At 36.9% G+C, this 18,663-nt stretch overlaps 2 protein-coding genes across 2 annotated transcripts; one reads left to right on the plus strand and one right to left on the minus strand.

Annotated features, from left to right (window-relative positions):
* Positions 1–6,065: 6,065 nt before the first annotated feature.
* LOC110789757 (uncharacterized) lies at positions 6,066–16,311 on the plus strand. The gene is made up of 9 exons (XM_021994464.2): positions 6,066–6,246; positions 6,362–6,442; positions 14,176–14,265; positions 14,373–14,545; positions 15,227–15,296; positions 15,510–15,589; positions 15,686–15,748; positions 15,890–15,966; positions 16,043–16,311. The coding sequence occupies exons 1-9, from the start codon at positions 6,169–6,171 to the stop codon at positions 16,141–16,143; spliced, it is 813 nt and encodes a 270-aa protein (XP_021850156.1). The 5' UTR covers positions 6,066–6,168; the 3' UTR covers positions 16,144–16,311.
* LOC110789766 (uncharacterized) lies at positions 16,123–17,679 on the minus strand. The gene is made up of 3 exons (XM_021994472.2): positions 17,210–17,679; positions 16,925–17,053; positions 16,123–16,582 (listed from the first exon to the last, which is right to left on the minus strand). The coding sequence occupies exons 1-3, from the start codon at positions 17,537–17,539 to the stop codon at positions 16,418–16,420; spliced, it is 624 nt and encodes a 207-aa protein (XP_021850164.2). The 5' UTR covers positions 17,540–17,679; the 3' UTR covers positions 16,123–16,417.
* Between the last annotated feature and the right edge of the window lie 984 nt (positions 17,680–18,663).

Genomic DNA, 18,663 nt, shown 5'->3' on the forward strand with positions numbered 1-18,663 from the left:
GATAAGTAAAACAACTTTACTTGGGTTGAGAATATAAAAGACAATAGAGACGGAATCTGGGTCGGGTCCATTCGGTTTCAAATATATAATTATAACATCGATGACTTAATTAGGAGACAAAAATGATAACTAACTTTTAAAGTATTAAGAATTTAAGATCCGTAATATAAGTTACTGGGTATATTGTATATAACTTAGTTTAATACTACGTAATCGATAACGAAGAACTAATAACTAATAAAGTTTATTACATCGTATTAACAAAGCATTTATTAATGAACTAATAAAGTAATTAATAGTTAACGAGTGTAATTTGTAAAGAATTAAAAAGGATAACATCCCCATGTGATTACTTTAATAAACTAATAATAACTTATGGATAGAAGGTGAGTGACGTGATAAGTTGTTTGACAATTTACTATCAGATAGTCTTTTACAAATATTTACATAACAAAATACACCAATTACCAATTTCATTTGAGCAGAGTATATAGATCACGAGGGAGACATGAAGTACGTACAAACACAACTAATAGTCATACACTTAATTGGTAGTGCGTCATAATTAACGTTTTCTTACGGTTCGTGAACAGTTCGGGTTAAACGAGATCGAATTAAACGAGTGATTGGTGAAAACAGTTTGGATTATACAAATCACATATTGCAAACGGATTGGATTATAAACGGGTTTCAGATCGCTTCTATTCGGATTAAACATATTCAGATTATCACAGATCTGTCTATTATCAAATTCGGATCTTAATCGGATCAATATTAACGGGTTAAGTCGGATACGAGTTGAATATAATCGGATCGGATTTCGAATGTTAGCTCGTGGGTTCTAAACGGTTCGGATTCTGAACAGTCCGATAAATCCGTCAGATTCACTAGGTCGGATTGAAAATTAACACCCGTGAGACCAAGTATTTAACGATAATTGGTACTTATCAAAACCGATATGATGCGTGGAGGTTCATAGGAAGGAGGAAGTATTTACACATATATGATATGTGTAAACCAACACATATCAGACCCAAAAGAAAAGATAAATTAAAAAGTAAAGTGATTTTGGGGTGAAAATGAAATTGAATAGTGTAACCCATATGATATCTCTGCCAAGTTGAACCATGTGACGTGGAAAGAAGGGAGCTTCACCCCAAAACAAATTCTTCTTTCCCCCAATTCGTCTTCTTCTTCCTCAATTCACCTCTTCTTCTTCAATTCAAACACACTGATGAACAAAAACAAACGAATTGAGTTCAACCACAAACACAATCAAATTATCTTCCGATTTGTAGACGGATTAATGTTTTTGCGATGAGTTCGAGGAAATAGATGCTGAAACTGGACGATTACTAAACGAGCAAGAGGCTAGGGGGAGTTCGAATGGAGGTGGGAACCTCTATCTTCTGATGCTGAAGAAGATATGAACAAGGTAATACGATGGCATTTAATACTGACCCCCTTTTTTAACAAGCCATTAGACAAGTACCATTCTTATTTACGAAGTACCATTTCTAATTAAGAAAGAACCATTTCGAGTAAAGAAAATACCATTTCTTATTAAGAAACCACCATTCAAATTACGGTATTTTTGGGAAGAAACCAACACATTTAACATCTATACTAATATATTAAAAGGCGTTGTGGAAAATGTATATGTGTCACGTAGTACGTACTATCCTCACGCCACATCATCCGCTCACCAAGTATTATGTAATTGACAACCAAAAATCAATACAATGAGGTTCGAACACCAGACCTTTAGTGTGGATGTTAATTCTCATTACCATCTTAACCAACCACCAATTTTGGTTTATCTCTTCACATTAATTTATAAATAAATGTTCACATGAAGTCTATCACAAATAAAATTTTATGTGACTTTTTAATTTCTATGGACTATTTTGAAAAGAAAAAAAAAATAAAGCATTATGACAACCATGAAGAAACCTGATGTCATAAGTCTTATAAGAATCAACTATAAGATTGTCTTACATAGCTGCATATATATATCTAATTTGGTGTTTATAAGTTTGACGCACTTAGTTCCATGAGAAAACAAATTATACAAATTGTAAGATGATATGATTGAAAACTTACTTGCCATGATAAATGACTTAGCGTGTCTATGTAGTTGACGAACTCAACGGATACTTTTCATTCTATAGAATACATGTATTTTGGTCAAATATTGAGCTCAAGAAAAATCTAAAACTTTAGTTATTCAATGTAGCAACCTGGGCATCGCCCGGGCCACACACTAGTTAAACAATTATATGCCGAGACATTAAACACAAAAATGTATAACTAATTTACCATAGATTTCACCAAATTAACTAATTTTATAATATACAATTTTTGATTTCTTGAACTTCAGATCCAAGGAATTAGGGCTTACAAAACATAAATCACTTCCAAACAGGGGATGGTACTACATGTACACTTAGTGTACAAGGGATCTTGTACACCAAGTTCCCTATTGGTTGAAATGGTATATTTTTTTTTTTTTTGGTAAAATAGGAATTATATTAAACACCAAAAAGACAGCAAGGAACAAACTTAATACAAGCAAAGGCTAAACAACGGTTGCTACACAACAACCAAAAAGCAAAGTCAAAAACAAGAAAACCAAACAAGCAACATTAAGGCACTAAGCCCACAAGCTTTGGAAACTGGTAGCATCTAGCAGCAATCATTAGTTGAAATAGTATATTTAAAGATACCATTTTTCAACTTCTTCCTAAAATTTTCAGATTTGCCTTTTAAATTTCAAATTTGAATTTCAAAATTATTGCAACTTCCAACAACATAATTAATGACTAATTTTTTGCTGAATTTTTTTCCCCTGGGAGAGAGAATTTTTTTCCCCCTTATTTTTTAATAGGAGAGAGAAGATGTTTTTGTTCTCCCTCTTCCAAACACTTTACAAGACATTGTTGTTCATGACAAAAAAATTAGCGGGTTTAATCGAACTTTTCAATGGTGATTTTCGGTGACATTGTTATTGATGAAAAATATTCAATACTTCACCGAATGATGAAACACAATCAATTAAGAAATCGCAAATTAAATTAAAATTTAATAAATTTGCAAGTGAAAAATAACGTTATATGTTGGATTTAATAAACTAGCAATTTTTAATCCCAATATAAATTCAAGTTTAATCATTAGCAATCTTTTACCCTAATTGAAATTCATATTTGATAAACTTGGAAACAATGTTGTTATTCATCCTTCGATGAAATATTGAATCATTTTTTTAAAAAAAATTGGCTATGATTTTAATGGATAAACTAAATTTTTAAGGGATCATTCCAGTTTTAAGAAAATCAAAACAAATATAGTAAAATCGTACTCCATCTAAATAGATTAAAACAATTTCAGTTGCAAATGTTGATGTGCTGATACCCCTTTGCCATAATGGTCACTACTACATTGCTTGAGCTTCTAATAATTTGAGTGCACATGTGTTCGAATCCTAACAAGTGAAAAAAAAAAATTACTTTGACTATGAAATTATAGGATCATCTCAGTTTTAAGCGAATCAGAAAATGAACTAAAATCATATTCAGTCTACACACAAGAATAGATTAAAACAAATATGTTGCAATTACGGATATGTTGATACTTGATACCCCTTGCCATAATAATCACTAGAACGTTGCTTGAGCTTCTAATCTAATTGTGCACGCCCATGTTCTAATCCTAACAAGAGAATTTTATATTATTTTAAATAACTTTGACTAGTAATTTAAACATACATCATGAAAATTTACCTTCAAGATCGATAATCAATTTTCTGTTATCGTTATATTTTATTATTAGTCGTTGTGTAATCATAAATTATAAATATTATAAAATACAACCAATTTTATTATTCTAAAATATCCCTTTGATAACAAGGACAACAAATATTCTAATAGTAATAGGGTAGAAGTTCAAGCATATCATAGTGACCATTGTGTCAAGAGGTTATGAGCACATCATCCTTTGCAACAAAAACTTATTTGAACCTATTTTAATTTAGTTTTATTTTATTTAGGTATGCACTTCTCTAAAGGTGAAATGATCCTATATAATCATATATTGTTAATAAAAAAAATCGTGAATAGATTTGAAACCCAGACATCGTATTTTTCTATCTTTGTGGTGGAACATCATTTTGTGCTGTATAAGAAGTAAACAACTTAGATTATTAACATCCCTTAAAACAGTGTACTTAGCTTGACGGTGGGTCGTAATTTTGTGCTTTAACATGAAATGAACAACTTTTATATTTGTGAAAATAATAGGAGTTAAGCATCTATTTTACATGAGTTTGATTTTATTTAAATTTAATTATTTTAAAAAGTCAAATGATCCCGTGCAATCCTATCCACTCTTAGTAATTAAAAGCTAACTCTTGGAAGTTATGTTCTAAATAGTTTATTTATAACGTACAAAGTTATTTATAATTTCACAGGTTTATAACTACAGTAATAAAAAAAAAAATTGGAGATCCATAAATATTTTCTGGAATCCTCAAGTTCTACTCTAAATCCTTGTGTAATCATAAAAATCTACAGTACATGATAAAAAATAAAAATAAAAATAATTTTATGTTTCCAACAGCCAACACATTTTTTATAATGAGGCCGGACAATTTTTATAATGGGGTCGGACAATTAATTACCATAAGGGCAACGAGTTGCCAAAAAATCATATTTTAAAGGTTAAAAAATCATCCAATACTTTGATCTTTTCATTACTAAAATGATCCTCTAAAATCGTTTGTCACAGTTAAAAAAGTTTTGCTAATGTTGGCCTTGACAAGATTCGAACACGGGTGAGCTCGCAGTTAGAGTAGATATTAATATCTTATAGTAGTGTAGTATTGACCATTGAAGCAAGGGGGTATCAGCAAGTAAGTCATGGCAAACAAATCTCTTTTTAATCTAATTTTACAGATTTTTAGACTACTTAATATGATTTCGTTAAAATTATAATGATCCTTCATAATCGTATATAATATTATAAGACGTTGCGTTTTAGCTACCTTTTCCAATCTTGGTGGTGGGTCGTAATTTTGTGCAATACGATGAAGTAAACAACTTTTATGTTTATGAAAATGTTAGGAGTTACGCATCTATGTTACTTGAGTTTGGTTTTATTTAAATTTAATTATTTTTAAAAGTTAAATTATCTCGTGTAATCCTAAACACGCTTAGTAATTAAAAGCTAAATCTTCGAAATTATGTTCTAAACAACTTATTGACAACGTAAATTTTATATGATTAGAAATACGATGTAAAAGAAATTATTTGGAGATCGGTAAACATTTTCTGGTATCGTTAAATTCTTCTCTAAACCCTTGTGTAATCATAAAATTTTATAGTACACAATTAAAAACAAAATACTTTTATGTTTCCAACAACCAACTCATTTATTATAATGAGGTCGGACAATTAATTAGCTTATAGTCCCCATAAAGGCAATGAGTTGTCAAAAAATTATATTTAAAGGTTAAAATAACATCCAATATTTTGATCTTTTCATTACTAAAATGATTCTCTAAAATCATTTTTTCAATCTTCAAAAATTTTCCCGCCCAAGCAGCGCATTAGGCGCAATTAGGCGAAATAAACTCCCGCCCATTTCTTTGGTTTCATTCCCCATTTCCCCTCTAATTTCTGAGTGGAATTAATGATGTGTCAAAACACTATTAGTGGTGTACAATATGCTTTGTACACTAGCCTTTTCCCCAAACTAGAACAAAAACAACACATATTTCGAATTAACAAAAATATATGACTCGTATGGAAGATCCAAGTAACTCTCGAAGCCGAAATCGAACCAAACTTGACCAAGTTGAACGAACAATTTACACCCGGAAGAAGGGGGATGAGAGAGAGGAGAGAGGATAAGGTGAGAAACTTGAGATTTATGCCACGCTGGAACAAGTCTTTGTCATCCCAAAATCCTACGTGGAATCCACTTACCACCTCAGCAATTTCAAAAAACGTGTGAAATGACGATAATACCCACTAATATGTATTTGGCCAACCTCTCATAGGAAGTGCAGTAGTCTACCTTGTTTTATTGGGTGAGTGGGCGAGTGGCGGGTGATGACTGATGAGCAGCGAAGTTGCTCCGTATAACATTCTATCAAGAGGATAACCAGTAAAAATGGGGGATTTATACGCCCTTGATTTCGATGGTGTTCTGTGCGATAGTTGTGGTGAGAGCTCGCTCTCTGCTCTCAAGGTGCCTTTCCTCTCTCTCTCTCTCCCGCTTTCCCTCAATCAAAAATTCGATTAAATTCATTTACTTTTCAGATTTTTAATTCGGGAAATTTCCCCAATTGTTTTTGATCGATCAGGCCGCCAAAGTTCGATGGCCAACTCTATTCAACGGCGTTGACTCAGCAATGGAAGACTGGATAGTTGACCAAATGCACACTGTAACTCTCTCCTCTTTTTTCAACTTTTTTATAATTATGAACTTAAATTGATTTTAAACTATGCTTATCTTCATGATTGTTATTTGTTGGTTGAAATTCTAAACTTGTTAACCTAAAAATAGAGGATTCTAAGTTACACAATTTGGTCCATGTGAAAAAACTCTTGAATGATAAAGAAAAACCTAAGTTGATTGCAATGGTGTTTATGCCAAATTTCGTATGGACGACCTTTGGTTGGGACATAAACGACTAGATTAAATAAAGTAAATAAATGACAAGAAATAAAGGGCAGAAAATAAAGGGAGACGAGACAAGAGATGGTGACGCGGAAAACCCGAAAGGGATAAAAACCGCGGGTGGCCATGAGTCCACCAATCCACTATGTTGTTGGCATAAATAGCCCAGATAAGTACAAATACAATGTATATATGCGTATGTGTAAATGTAGCTGATGACGAAGCATAAATGTGAGAAGGCATAGGCGATACGACGGATGAATGGGTAGGGGATCGTCGGGAAAGGCAGTCGTTGATAACAATCTATGAGTGATATATATGGCGTACGTAGCATTTGCAGTATTGGAAAGGTTAATTTGTGAGAATATATGGATCAAAGATAAGGCAGAGAGTAAATGACAATGATTAATGATTAGGCATGCTTAGTGGAATATCCATGTGGAACTAAGGAGAGGAAGGCTTGCTCTTCTTTATAATTACTAGGCTACGGAAAGGTAGTAGTGTTAGGGAAACAATACCATTTGAAGGGAAGGTATCAAATGGAGGAAGATAGTTGGGCGTTGGGTTTACCATGGGTATTGGCCTCCTCTCATTATAGGATGACGGTGTTTATATAGCATTAGGTTTAGCGTAGAAGAGGGAGTAATGGTATTAACTGCTTCCTTGATCCTCTCCAACCGAATTGACCCTGCTCCCCAAGCCTCCTTTGACTCAGCAATAATGGCTCCTTAAATATAGGAGTTAACCTTGGCATCTTCCATAGGATCCCAGCATGATCTGGTACCTTTGACTTGTTCCTGCGTCGACCTCCACGTCGTACAAAACGACCCATAACAATAGCCCCCATTTTCCTAATTATAGTGAACCGGAAGTTAGGAAAATAATCTTCGACGTTTGTCATCACGTTCAATTTCTGTCGACGCCAATCTGTCATTGTCTTCGACCTGTCCGTCGTCTTCCGTATCTAGTCTTTGATCAATGACGTCGCCTTCTGGTGCCATTCATAATCTAAGGCGTCACTTGATGCCTTCATGTCGACGTCGATGTTATAAATCTTTAATGTAAACCTGATATCTAGTGGAAGAATCGTTTTGCTTATAAAACAACAGAATGTAATTCTTATGAAACCTGCGCGGAAACATGTTAAGACATAACGTTAGTTAGGTATCTAGCGTCATGGCCAACTTTTGTATCTTCGTCTGTTGTTTGATATTTGCGGGCGTCACGGCCAACCGTTGTACCTTAGTCCGTCGTCTGGCGTTTACAGGCGTCATGGCCAACTGTTGTATCTTAGTCTGTCGTCTGATGTTTACAGGCGTCATGGCCAACTGCTGTATCTTAGTCTGTCGTTTGATGGGCGTCATGGTCAACTGTTGTATCTTAGTCAGTCGTCTGATATTCGTCTGATGTGTACAGGCGTCACGGCCAACTGTTGTATCTTAGCCGGTCGTCTGATGTTTACAGGCGTGCCTCTATTGTCTCTGTTGTATGACATCTATCGTATGCAGGCGATAAAGCCTCTTCGTTTGTTCGTAGTCACGCGAAGAACTTTATAGAAGGAATTCGTGTCGAGCGGGCACAAGGTCAAATTATTTTAGTCAGATGTAATGTGGTGTGAGGGTAGGTAGTAGGCGACTAAGTTGAAGTTACAGGTGAATGAAGTGGGTGGTTCGAAGTAACCTTATGACGAATGTCAAGAAGAGTCGAAGGTTTATGAGGTTTCCTATAACATGAGGACAAGGGGTAAGATGTTTTGGACGGCGCAGTCTATGGCAGAAGAGTTTAGCCTATGGGATTTTCAGAAGAGTAGTTTAAGTAGGTTTCGAGCATTCTGGGTTGGCTTCGTTTGTCTTCAGTGTTGAGGAGGAAAGACATGCGTTTTTGCTATTTTATATTTGGCGATTGGTTAGGCGTTTGGACCAGTGTTGGGGGTGCATTCACATCGTTAGCTTAAAATGTTGTTTACGCTGTCTCTATTGTTCGCTGTGGAATAGATGTCACTTGTAAGGTACTCAAAGAACGAAGTTATGTGCGCATAAATAGTACCTGGGTCGTTTGTAGTAGTCGCGCTTAGAAGCGACATGTCATCGTTGGGATCAATTAGTTTAAGGATCGTGACCTTGGAGGCGTCGTCGCTTGTATTTTATGGTGTCGTTCGTTGATGTCGTCTTCTGATGACGTCGTTAGCTGCTGTTGCCGTTGGTGATATCGTTAAGAAGTGATCTGTAGAAAATACAAAAGGTAGAGGTGGACGTTTGCTTGATGCGATGTTAGTGTTGGTTTTCAAACAAATAAGATGTTCAAAGCGACAGATGAGAAAAATTGAAATTGAAATTGAACTTTAATCGCAATGTAGTGAAAAATGTAATTAACGCACGAAGTAAGTGTTAGATATTACTTAATATGGCCCCGTGTAATGAAATTACGTCGTGTTACTGAATGTCCTTTGATGACGAATCTTCAATCAACAACATTATCCTGGCGTCGTGACACCTCTCGTCGCCGATCTTGTTTTCTTTCCTGGGATCATTATTATCGCTTATACCGTTGCCGTCACATCTGGCGTTGTCCCGTCATGTTGAATGATATTGACACATCGCTGGTCTTGACATTGTCTAGTCCGACGTTGGTCGACTTATCGGTTGATCCTCACAATGTGGCACAAGAAAGAACATATGGTTAATGTGAATTCCTTATAATGTCTTAAGTGGACTTTTTCTTAACGCCTTTTGTAAAACCATTTGACAAACTTACATAACAATGTATCGTAAGTTAAAATACATGTGAATTCTTTATAAATTACCTTTCTTGTTAATCGGTGACGTCCTATAGCTTATGGTCTTTAAGGAACCCTATAAGTTTGCTTTATTCGCCACTTCGATATGTTATAGTGGTTGAGCCCCCAATGTTAATAACCTCATACCTGATGTCAAAGTCTCACGACAAGATTATTATGAAAAATGAATTATATTACATCGTTAGTTGCATTTCAAAGTTGTAATATTAAACACCAAAGGAGTATATACTATCTTGCCCCCTTGTGGCGACTTTGGGAAGATGTTGTGACTGAAGTCAGCCACATATGTGATGATGTTTGTTTGTAGTTGACGTCTTACATGCGTGTCAGCATGATGCAACCTCTAAACGTCCTGTTGACTCAAATTACCTCAAAATGATTTGATAAAACGATTAGTCATTAGAACAATTGAGATATTCGTAGTGCGACGCGATAATTTATTAGTCAACTTAATGAATGTAAATACGAGACATGTTATTACAAGAGAACAACAATGAATGAATTGAAATGAGAAAGTGTGTGAAAAATAGTTTAGAAGTTACTCGTGTGTCATCATGGTCATTGATGATGATTATTCGACATTCCGATTTCCTTAGCTTTCTAGGTAGTCTGGTGGCGTCGTGTCATATTGCCATCTCGTGGCGTCGGGGCATACCGTCATGATCAAGGTAATCTGTTGTCATTAATATACATACTAACGCGTATAGTCGCGGCATGTCGTTAGTAAATGAAAAATAGTTATCACGGATGATATATGAGAAAATTTCAATAGGGTATGAGATGTTAGTTTATAAAATTTTGACGTCACTAATAAATGAATTGAGTCACTCATACCATTCGATTGTGTTGATGACCCTCACGATCTGCGATGTACATGGCAGCGACAATACGTGTATATTATAAATAAAAGAGAACTTACTTCGAAAGTATGTTCGTACCTTTAGCCCCCATTGATATTCATGTATCAATCAACGATCTGTTGGCGAACTTACGAAGAAATATATTGTTAAAATAAAGATGTTCGATAATTACTTCTACGTACCATGTTTAACGCCAAGAAACTTCTTTTCATCATAGGGGTAACCAGAATGGTCGCGTCCTGCCGTCGTGACTTGCTATCGTGGCGTCATGTTGTGTCGTCGTGACCTCATGTCGTGTCGTGACCTCGTGTAACACTTCTAACGTTGGTCGCCTACTTTACTCACGACCTTGCCAAGCGACACGTCAGTATCTGTAGACAAGACAGTACCTTGTCACCTGCATTCTAACGTCGGTCGCCTGATGTACTCATGACCTAGCCAAGCGACACGTCAATACTTGTAAACAAGACAATACTTGGCGACACGACATGATCAAACGACAAGTGGTAACGACGTTAGTACAAAAAGTAGGATAACAACTTATAGCATATATTTCAAAGTGCTTTTGGAAATTTAAAACAAGCAAAGTATACTATATAAAAAGCAAATCAAGTATACTATATGAAAATTAAATGAGATAGAGTATACTATATGCTCCCCTGTGGCGACTTCAGGACAACTACAAATTCTCCTATTTGATACTTGGACTGAAGTTAGCCACAAAATCTAGTATTGCCGACAATTTGTTGTTGAATCTCCATTTGTCGCCTTCGTTTTTGGAGACGCCGTCGACTGATGTGGAGGTGACGTCGGACGAAACTATGTTGACGTCATGTCATTGGTGGATGACGTCACGTGTTCGCATCTGTTTTAGTGACAACAAGGACTAGAAACAATATTAGTTTAAATTAAAATCACTGGGGTTGAGTTTTATACCATACTTCTCGCGACGTCAAGTGTCAAATCGTCTCGAGATCTTATGAAGGTACGAGACAACTCATATGGTATCTTGTTTGTGGTGACATCTGCATGATGGTCCGTGACGTCTAGACCGAAACCTATTTTCGATGTCATCAAGCGTTGGTGTCGTTGTTGTCACGATATGCATCATCTAGGTTGAATTCGACCACTCAGACGCGTCACTTCTAGCGATGACACCTGCTGATGTCGACACCTGATCTGGCGACGACATGCACCCTGACGTCATTCCATATTCCATCGACCAATCGAGCCTGGCGACGACACCTGACCCGTCGACAACGCCTGACCGTCGACGACACCTGACCCGTCGACGACACCTGACCGTCGACGACACCTGACCGTCGACGACACCTGACCCGTCGATGACACCTGACCGGTCGACGAAACCTGACCCGTCGACGACACCTGACCGTCGACGACACCTGACCGTCGACGACGCCTGACCCGTCGACGACACCTGCCATGTTGACGACATGTGCCCTGACGTAGCTCCATCTCATGGTGGTGACAAAGTATGGCAACAATCCATAGCCTGGCGACAACTTTATTGGTGAACCCAAGTGGGTCGGATATTGTGTTTGAGAGGATATTTGTGGATATGTGTTTGAAGATAAATCTAGCCATCTCCCCACAGACGGCGCCAAACTGTTTATGCCAAATTTCGTATGGACGACCTTTGGTTGGGACATAAACGACTAGATTAAATAAAGTAAATAAATGACAAGAAATAAAGGGCAGAAAATAAAGGGAGACGAGACAAGAGATGGTGACGCGGAAAACCCGAAAGGGATAAAAACCGCGGGTGGCCATGAGTCCACCAATCCACTATGTTGTTGGCATAAATAGCCCAGATAAGTACAAATACAATGTATATATGCGTATGTGTAAATGTAGCTGATGACGAAGCATAAATGTGAGAAGGCATAGGCGATACGACGGATGAATGGGTAGGGGATCGTCGGGAAAGGCAGTCGTTGATAACAATCTATGAGTGATATATATGGCGTACGTAGCATTTGCAGTATTGGAAAGGTTAATTTGTGAGAATATATGGATCAAAGATAAGGCAGAGAGTAAATGACAATGATTAATGATTAGGCATGCTTAGTGGAATATCCATGTGGAACTAAGGAGAGGAAGGCTTGCTCTTCTTTATAATTACTAGGCTACGGAAAGGTAGTAGTGTTAGGGAAACAATACCATTTGAAGGGAAGGTATCAAATGGAGGAAGATAGTTGGGCGTTGGGTTTACCATGGGTATTGGCCTCCTCTCATTATAGGATGACGGTGTTTATATAGCATTAGGTTTAGCGTAGAAGAGGGAGTAATGGTATTAACTGCTTCCTTGATCCTCTCCAACCGAATTGACCCTGCTCCCCAAGCCTCCTTTGACTCAGCAATAATGGCTCCTTAAATATAGGAGTTAACCTTGGCATCTTCCATAGGATCCCAGCATGATCTGGTACCTTTGACTTGTTCCTGCGTCGACCTCCACGTCGTACAAAACGACCCATAACAAATGGCATATGAAAAAATTGTTTATTTCAAAAGGAATTTTAAATTTACAAGGAAGGAGATGATGTAGGTGGAGTTTCGTGTTCGGTTCAAGAACTAATGATTAGTCTACCTGTAAAACTTCCAATGTTAAGTTAAGATAAGATACCCAATTAGATGTGAAGAGCAGCCCATTTTTCTTACATTCAAAGTTGCTTCATTGAATTCGTACTTGTAAAATTTGCTCGAGTCATCGTGCGAGGCAATCTCATGTGAGATTTCCCTGAAAGGAATCATGTAATCCAATATCTCAGTATAAATGCTGAATTGCTGATGCACATTTGGACTTTATTGCAAGATCTGCTAGCATTTGCTTCATTTCAATTTCCTTTTGTTTTGGCCTACAAGAAACCTGCTTGTTTTTCATGTCACTTTACAATGGGGATATTGTCCATGGCCTATGCTAAGAGAAGCAGGATTAGTGCGATTGCATAGTTGTTGGAAAATGACTGATTTTTGCACATGCATTGATACCAACTGATCTAATATTCTTGGACACAAATTTAGCCTTATTCTAAAGTTCTTTACTTACGATCCTTAGGAACGTTTTTAGTGACCTATTTCTTTGAAACTCATGTGTAGTATGTAGGGAATCATTTGGAGGTGAGATTTATTATGGAAACAATTACGTACATAAGTTGTTGAAATATTAGTTAGGTAGGTATTCTTGCTCCTTGATAGGGGTAATGGGTTCCTCTACCCAGCCTAGAGTTATGTTTTTTGCCCCTCCCTTCTCCTCTACCAAGTCTTCATAACCTCCATAGTGATACTTTTCTATAAATCCCTCCCTCCTATGTTTTATAACACCTTAATTAATGCTTATCATCTCAAGCCTTACCTGTGTAGATTTTTATAATTTGATTATAATTTTATAACTCCTTAATTCATTCCATCATCTTAAGCATGGCCTATGTGGATTTCTATTAATATAAAATTACTGGCAAAGCTGCTGGGCAAAAAAATGCGTTTCTTTGTTAGATGCTAGTCTGCTTATCATGTACCTTCTTAGAATTCTGAGTCTCCTGTGTTTGGACGGGCTCTGACGTTAATCAGCAACTAATACATTGCAAAGGATCTGGATGTGTGCTGTCATTTTTGGTCTATTTGAGTATTTGACTATAACAAGACAGTAATGTTGAAACTTTTCTTCTCTAACGTATGCATGACTAGAGCCTGTCAGACTGGTATTTGAAAAATTTGGTTCTGTTTCTCTATGAACTTGCAGCTTGAACAGAGTAGATATTTTAATTTGCTATTTGCTGTTCAAGTGGAAATAGCAGCATGAATTTGATGTTATTGTTACAGGTGCGACCTGTGGTTGAAACAGGATATGAAAATTTGTTGCTTGTGAGGTTGCTGCTGGAGATCAAAATTCCTTCCCTCCGTAAATCTCCAGTGAGTAGTCTGAGTACCAAGGATATCCATGGTTCCAGCAATATTTTCACTATCATTTATATAATGGATTATAATCTAACACGATTCTATTGTCCTGCATTTTTAAGGTCGCAGTTGGGCTCACCATTGAAGGCATACTCGAGAACTGGCCAAAGCTAAAACCAGTTATTATGGAAGCATGGGATGAGAAGGAGAACAGGGAGGCCTTAATAGATCTTTTTGGGAAGGTTAGAGATGAATGGATTGAGAAGGATTTGGTTACATGGATTGGTGCAAATAGGTAACTTCCGTTTCCACAATGATCAAGATGCATAATGTGATGTACTTCAATAAGACCACATATAAATGTCACAAAGTGGAATATGTTGTTTCAATAATTCATTCTCCTCGAGCATGTGACCCTGAAGTCCTGAACCCCACTCAAAAGGTAGAAAAGGGCTGTTTTGCATAGGACCCGTAGATGGGCTGTGAAGTTGATGGTAAAAAAGAGGGCTGTAGTCTTGTAAAGATCTCTCTTCACTCTATTATCTGCATTTTTCTCTGCTGACCAATCATTTCTATTACTGCAAGTACATCATCTATTTAACCTCTTGTGGATAGAATAATTTTTTTACCCATGTTCAGTAGGACACGAAGATTTGAATAAAATGATTTTCAAATCACAATAATTCATCCTATCAACAGATTAACACAGTATACGCTTAAAAGAGAATAAACTAGGAAGCTTAGGCGAGGCCTAGTAATGACAAATTTGGAATTTTACAAGGATTTTCTCACATTATAATCTTTTGTTACTACTGAGCTCACATGTGGAAGCTCACTTGCTTGAGGTAACTTGCGATTTTCATCTAGACCATTCTGAGGATGTTATGTGGACGATTGATACAGGGTAATATTAATTGAACCATAGGAATCTTGCTTGCAATCTTCAAATTTTCTGAATTTTGTATGTTATCTGCAGACTGTATCCTGGTGTTTCAGATGCTCTAAGATTTACAAGCTCAAAGATATACATAGTTACCACAAAACAGGTACTTCTTATCCCTGTTGATAAATAAACATAAAAGAAAAGGTTGAAGCAGCAAAGTTATGGAACATATAGAAGGAACTAGTATAACTTCTGTATTTCAATCTAAAAACACTCATTTCCCATAGAAGAATGTGCCTTTCTGCATTTTAAATATTCACGTTCTTTCTTTTATGACTTGCTTACTTGTCTATGTGCTTTATTTGTCCCTAATCAGAGCCGATTTGCAGATGCTCTGCTGCGAGAGCTTGCTGGTGTGACTATACCACCCGAAAGAATATATGGACTTGGGTCTGGGTAAGTATAAACTGTGTGGAATTACGTCAATGCAGCACTTTCTAGATATGACCCTGTAGGATCCCTAATACATTACTCATTTTTAACTTAACTCAGCCCGAAGGTGGAAGTGCTCAAGATGCTTCAGAAACAACCAGAACATCAGGGACTTGCTCTGCAGTAAGTTCTTTATCCTTTGGCTTAACTTGTAAATATAATGATTCCAATTCAACATGCTGCTTAAGAGTTGTGTTCGTTACGATTCTACTATCAGCAACTATGGGCAAATTTGGTCTGACATTATATCCAAATGATATACAGCTTTGTGGAGGACAGACTTGCTACACTAAAAAATGTCATCAAGGAGCCAGAGTTGGATGGCTGGAACTTGTATCTAGGTAAACAGTTGTCTTCCTTTGCTTAAACAAAGTTAACATCTAATTGGTGCTTAATCATTCATGCACATTTAATCAGGTGACTGGGGCTATAACACCCAAAAAGAAAGGGAAGAAGCTGCGAGTATCCCCAGAATTCACATGCTTGAGCTGTCTGAATTCAGTAAGAAGCTAAAATAGATTCACAATTTGTTTTAATGTTTTTACCCATTCTCCTGTTGAGTATGAATTCTTTACGTAAACATATTCTTAATTGTACTACACAATTGCTTCTTTTATTGTAATTCCAAATCACATATATTGCTGCTGTTATATTTTATAGTAACGACTGAACTTTGATTCTGCTAAGTATTTCTGGAGTTCTTCTGACACCTTATTTGTTCCTTCACTTGACTCATCGGAATTCAATCACAGTAGTTAAGTGAAAAGTCACAAGCTAGGAGTTCATTAGCAGCTATAGTTCATCCTTGTCATGCTCCTTAAGAGTTTTGTCTGTCTCTGTCTCTCCCCGTAGCATCTCAATAACCTCTTCCAGTGGAGGATCTCCAGGTCTGCGGTAAACATTGTCCCCAATCTTCACTTCATATGCATCCGGTTGCTCCAACATGAACTCCTTCAGCTGCAAATACACGGTAGTCACGAAACCGTTTAATCAACAAGATCTAAGTTATGAAGAAGAATGAAACAAGAAACCCCTTTTAGTTGCGCGCATCCAGTACAAGATTCCGTTTGTTTGACGGAAAACACTTTTCGGAAAGATTTTCTATTTTCCTTTGTTTATTTTGTCAAAGGGTGGAAAATATATTTCCCAAATCTAATTCTTACCTAGGTACATTTCCTTTTCTCTCTTCTCATGTCATGTCCACTTCTATGCTCTTTCTCTTATAACTTTTGGAAAATCATCGTTAACTGTATCACAATACGAAAATATGAAATATGAAGGTTAGATAAAGACGCATACCTCACCCATGTGTTGGCCTGCCTCCATGGTAAACATGAGTGTACTTAGATCCACCCCCATGAACTTCACCTCCAAACCTCCCGTTTTCGAAACTTTGGTCCATTTCATGGCTAACTGGGAGACCTCATCCTGACAATTCCCATTCCAAAATGTCACAGATCAGTACAAAACCACAAAACATATACCCATTGATGAATTTTCATGTCAGATTGTAATGCAATTGCAACATTCAATCGTACGGAATACACGCCTAATAAAAAAAAATAAGCCAAGAAATGAAGATACCGGGGTTCGACGAACGCCTAATCTGAGCTTGATAAACCCAAAAAGGGGACCAGTGTTGTGTTTCATCATCTCAGCTTGGATCTGAGAAGGCTCCATTTTATCCAAATCTGAAGGTTTTAAGTCTAATTGGGGTGATGGGGTTTGTCTTTTCTTGCCCCAGTTTTTCCAGTCGTCGTCCTCCTCGTCATCGATCACGTCGTCGAGCTCGTCAGTGATGTGAATTTTGCCGGCATTGGCAAATCTGGGAAATTGGGTGGTGGTGGTGTAATGAGTGAGGAGTATAGTGAGGAAGATGAAGATAGAGACAGTATGATTGATTTGGTTAGTCATGGTTATTTTACGAGTGCAAAATTGTTGAAAATTTGGGCGTATTTATAGGTTTTGACGTTCTCATCGTTTTTCTTTTAAAATAAATTAGTTGTAGGTATTGGTTAGGTGTCTAGACGTCTAGTTGGTAGTATTTCAGCATTGATTACTTGATTGTAGGCACGGATGCATCGTTTGTGACTGAATGCCATAAATTCCAGAAAAAAACTCATTTATGAATTTCTAATTGGACACGACAAGATCTGACAAATGATACTCCGTAGTAGCGTATTGAAATGTGAATATGAAAAGTCGAATGTGAAATATTAAAAGTTGAATGGGGAGGATTGGAATTTTATGTGGAAGGGAAAGATTGAATTTGAATAGTCTTTAATTTTCAATATAATTGAAAGAGTGGTCTTTAATTTGATATTGAATGACTTTAAGGTTGGAAATTTAATGGAGAGGACGAATTACAAATTCCATAAAAACTTGTTTATGAGTGTGCGATTCCAAATTGTCAATGCTAATAGATGGGAACTCGTTGAGCTGACCACAATAGCTCAATTGGAGCACCGGTCTTTTGAGGTAGTAGATAAAAAAGGCTCATACTTTGCTGGTTTTCTGAAAAATAATCCTCACATTAGATAGAGTTAGGCACGTGTTGGACCGTGTCGGCCCATGTGCTGAGCTCGTGCCCTGACGAGCTGTGTCTAAAATCGGCCAAGAAAAAATCATGTCGTGTTGTATCGTGCTCGTGCCTATCTTTCATAAATGAGGGTTATGCACAACCCGTCCCACATGTTGTGCTAGTGGGCTCCCTTACTAATTTTAATTTTTTTTTGTTAATTGCTTAAAAAAAAGCGTGCAAAAGTGCGGGCCGGCCCGTTTATTCAATGCCAAATTTCTAAAATGATGTTCATCCATGGTCCATGGATTATCATCGTGCCTCCCGTGCTGAGGCTTAGGCTGCCCACCGCCCACGTACTGGCCTGTCCCATGCCCAACTCTACATTAAGATTAAGTCGTTCTGGAATAGATTATTTATGACAATAAACAAAACCGATCTAAAAACTATCCACAACGCATCAATCCCAAAACCAATTCGTCACCTTTAACCGAAACCCTGTTCACGATCATAAATTCTT

Source organism: Spinacia oleracea, chromosome 2, assembly GCF_020520425.1.
Source record: "Spinacia oleracea cultivar Varoflay chromosome 2, BTI_SOV_V1, whole genome shotgun sequence".
Lineage (NCBI taxonomy): Eukaryota > Viridiplantae > Streptophyta > Magnoliopsida > Caryophyllales > Amaranthaceae > Spinacia > Spinacia oleracea.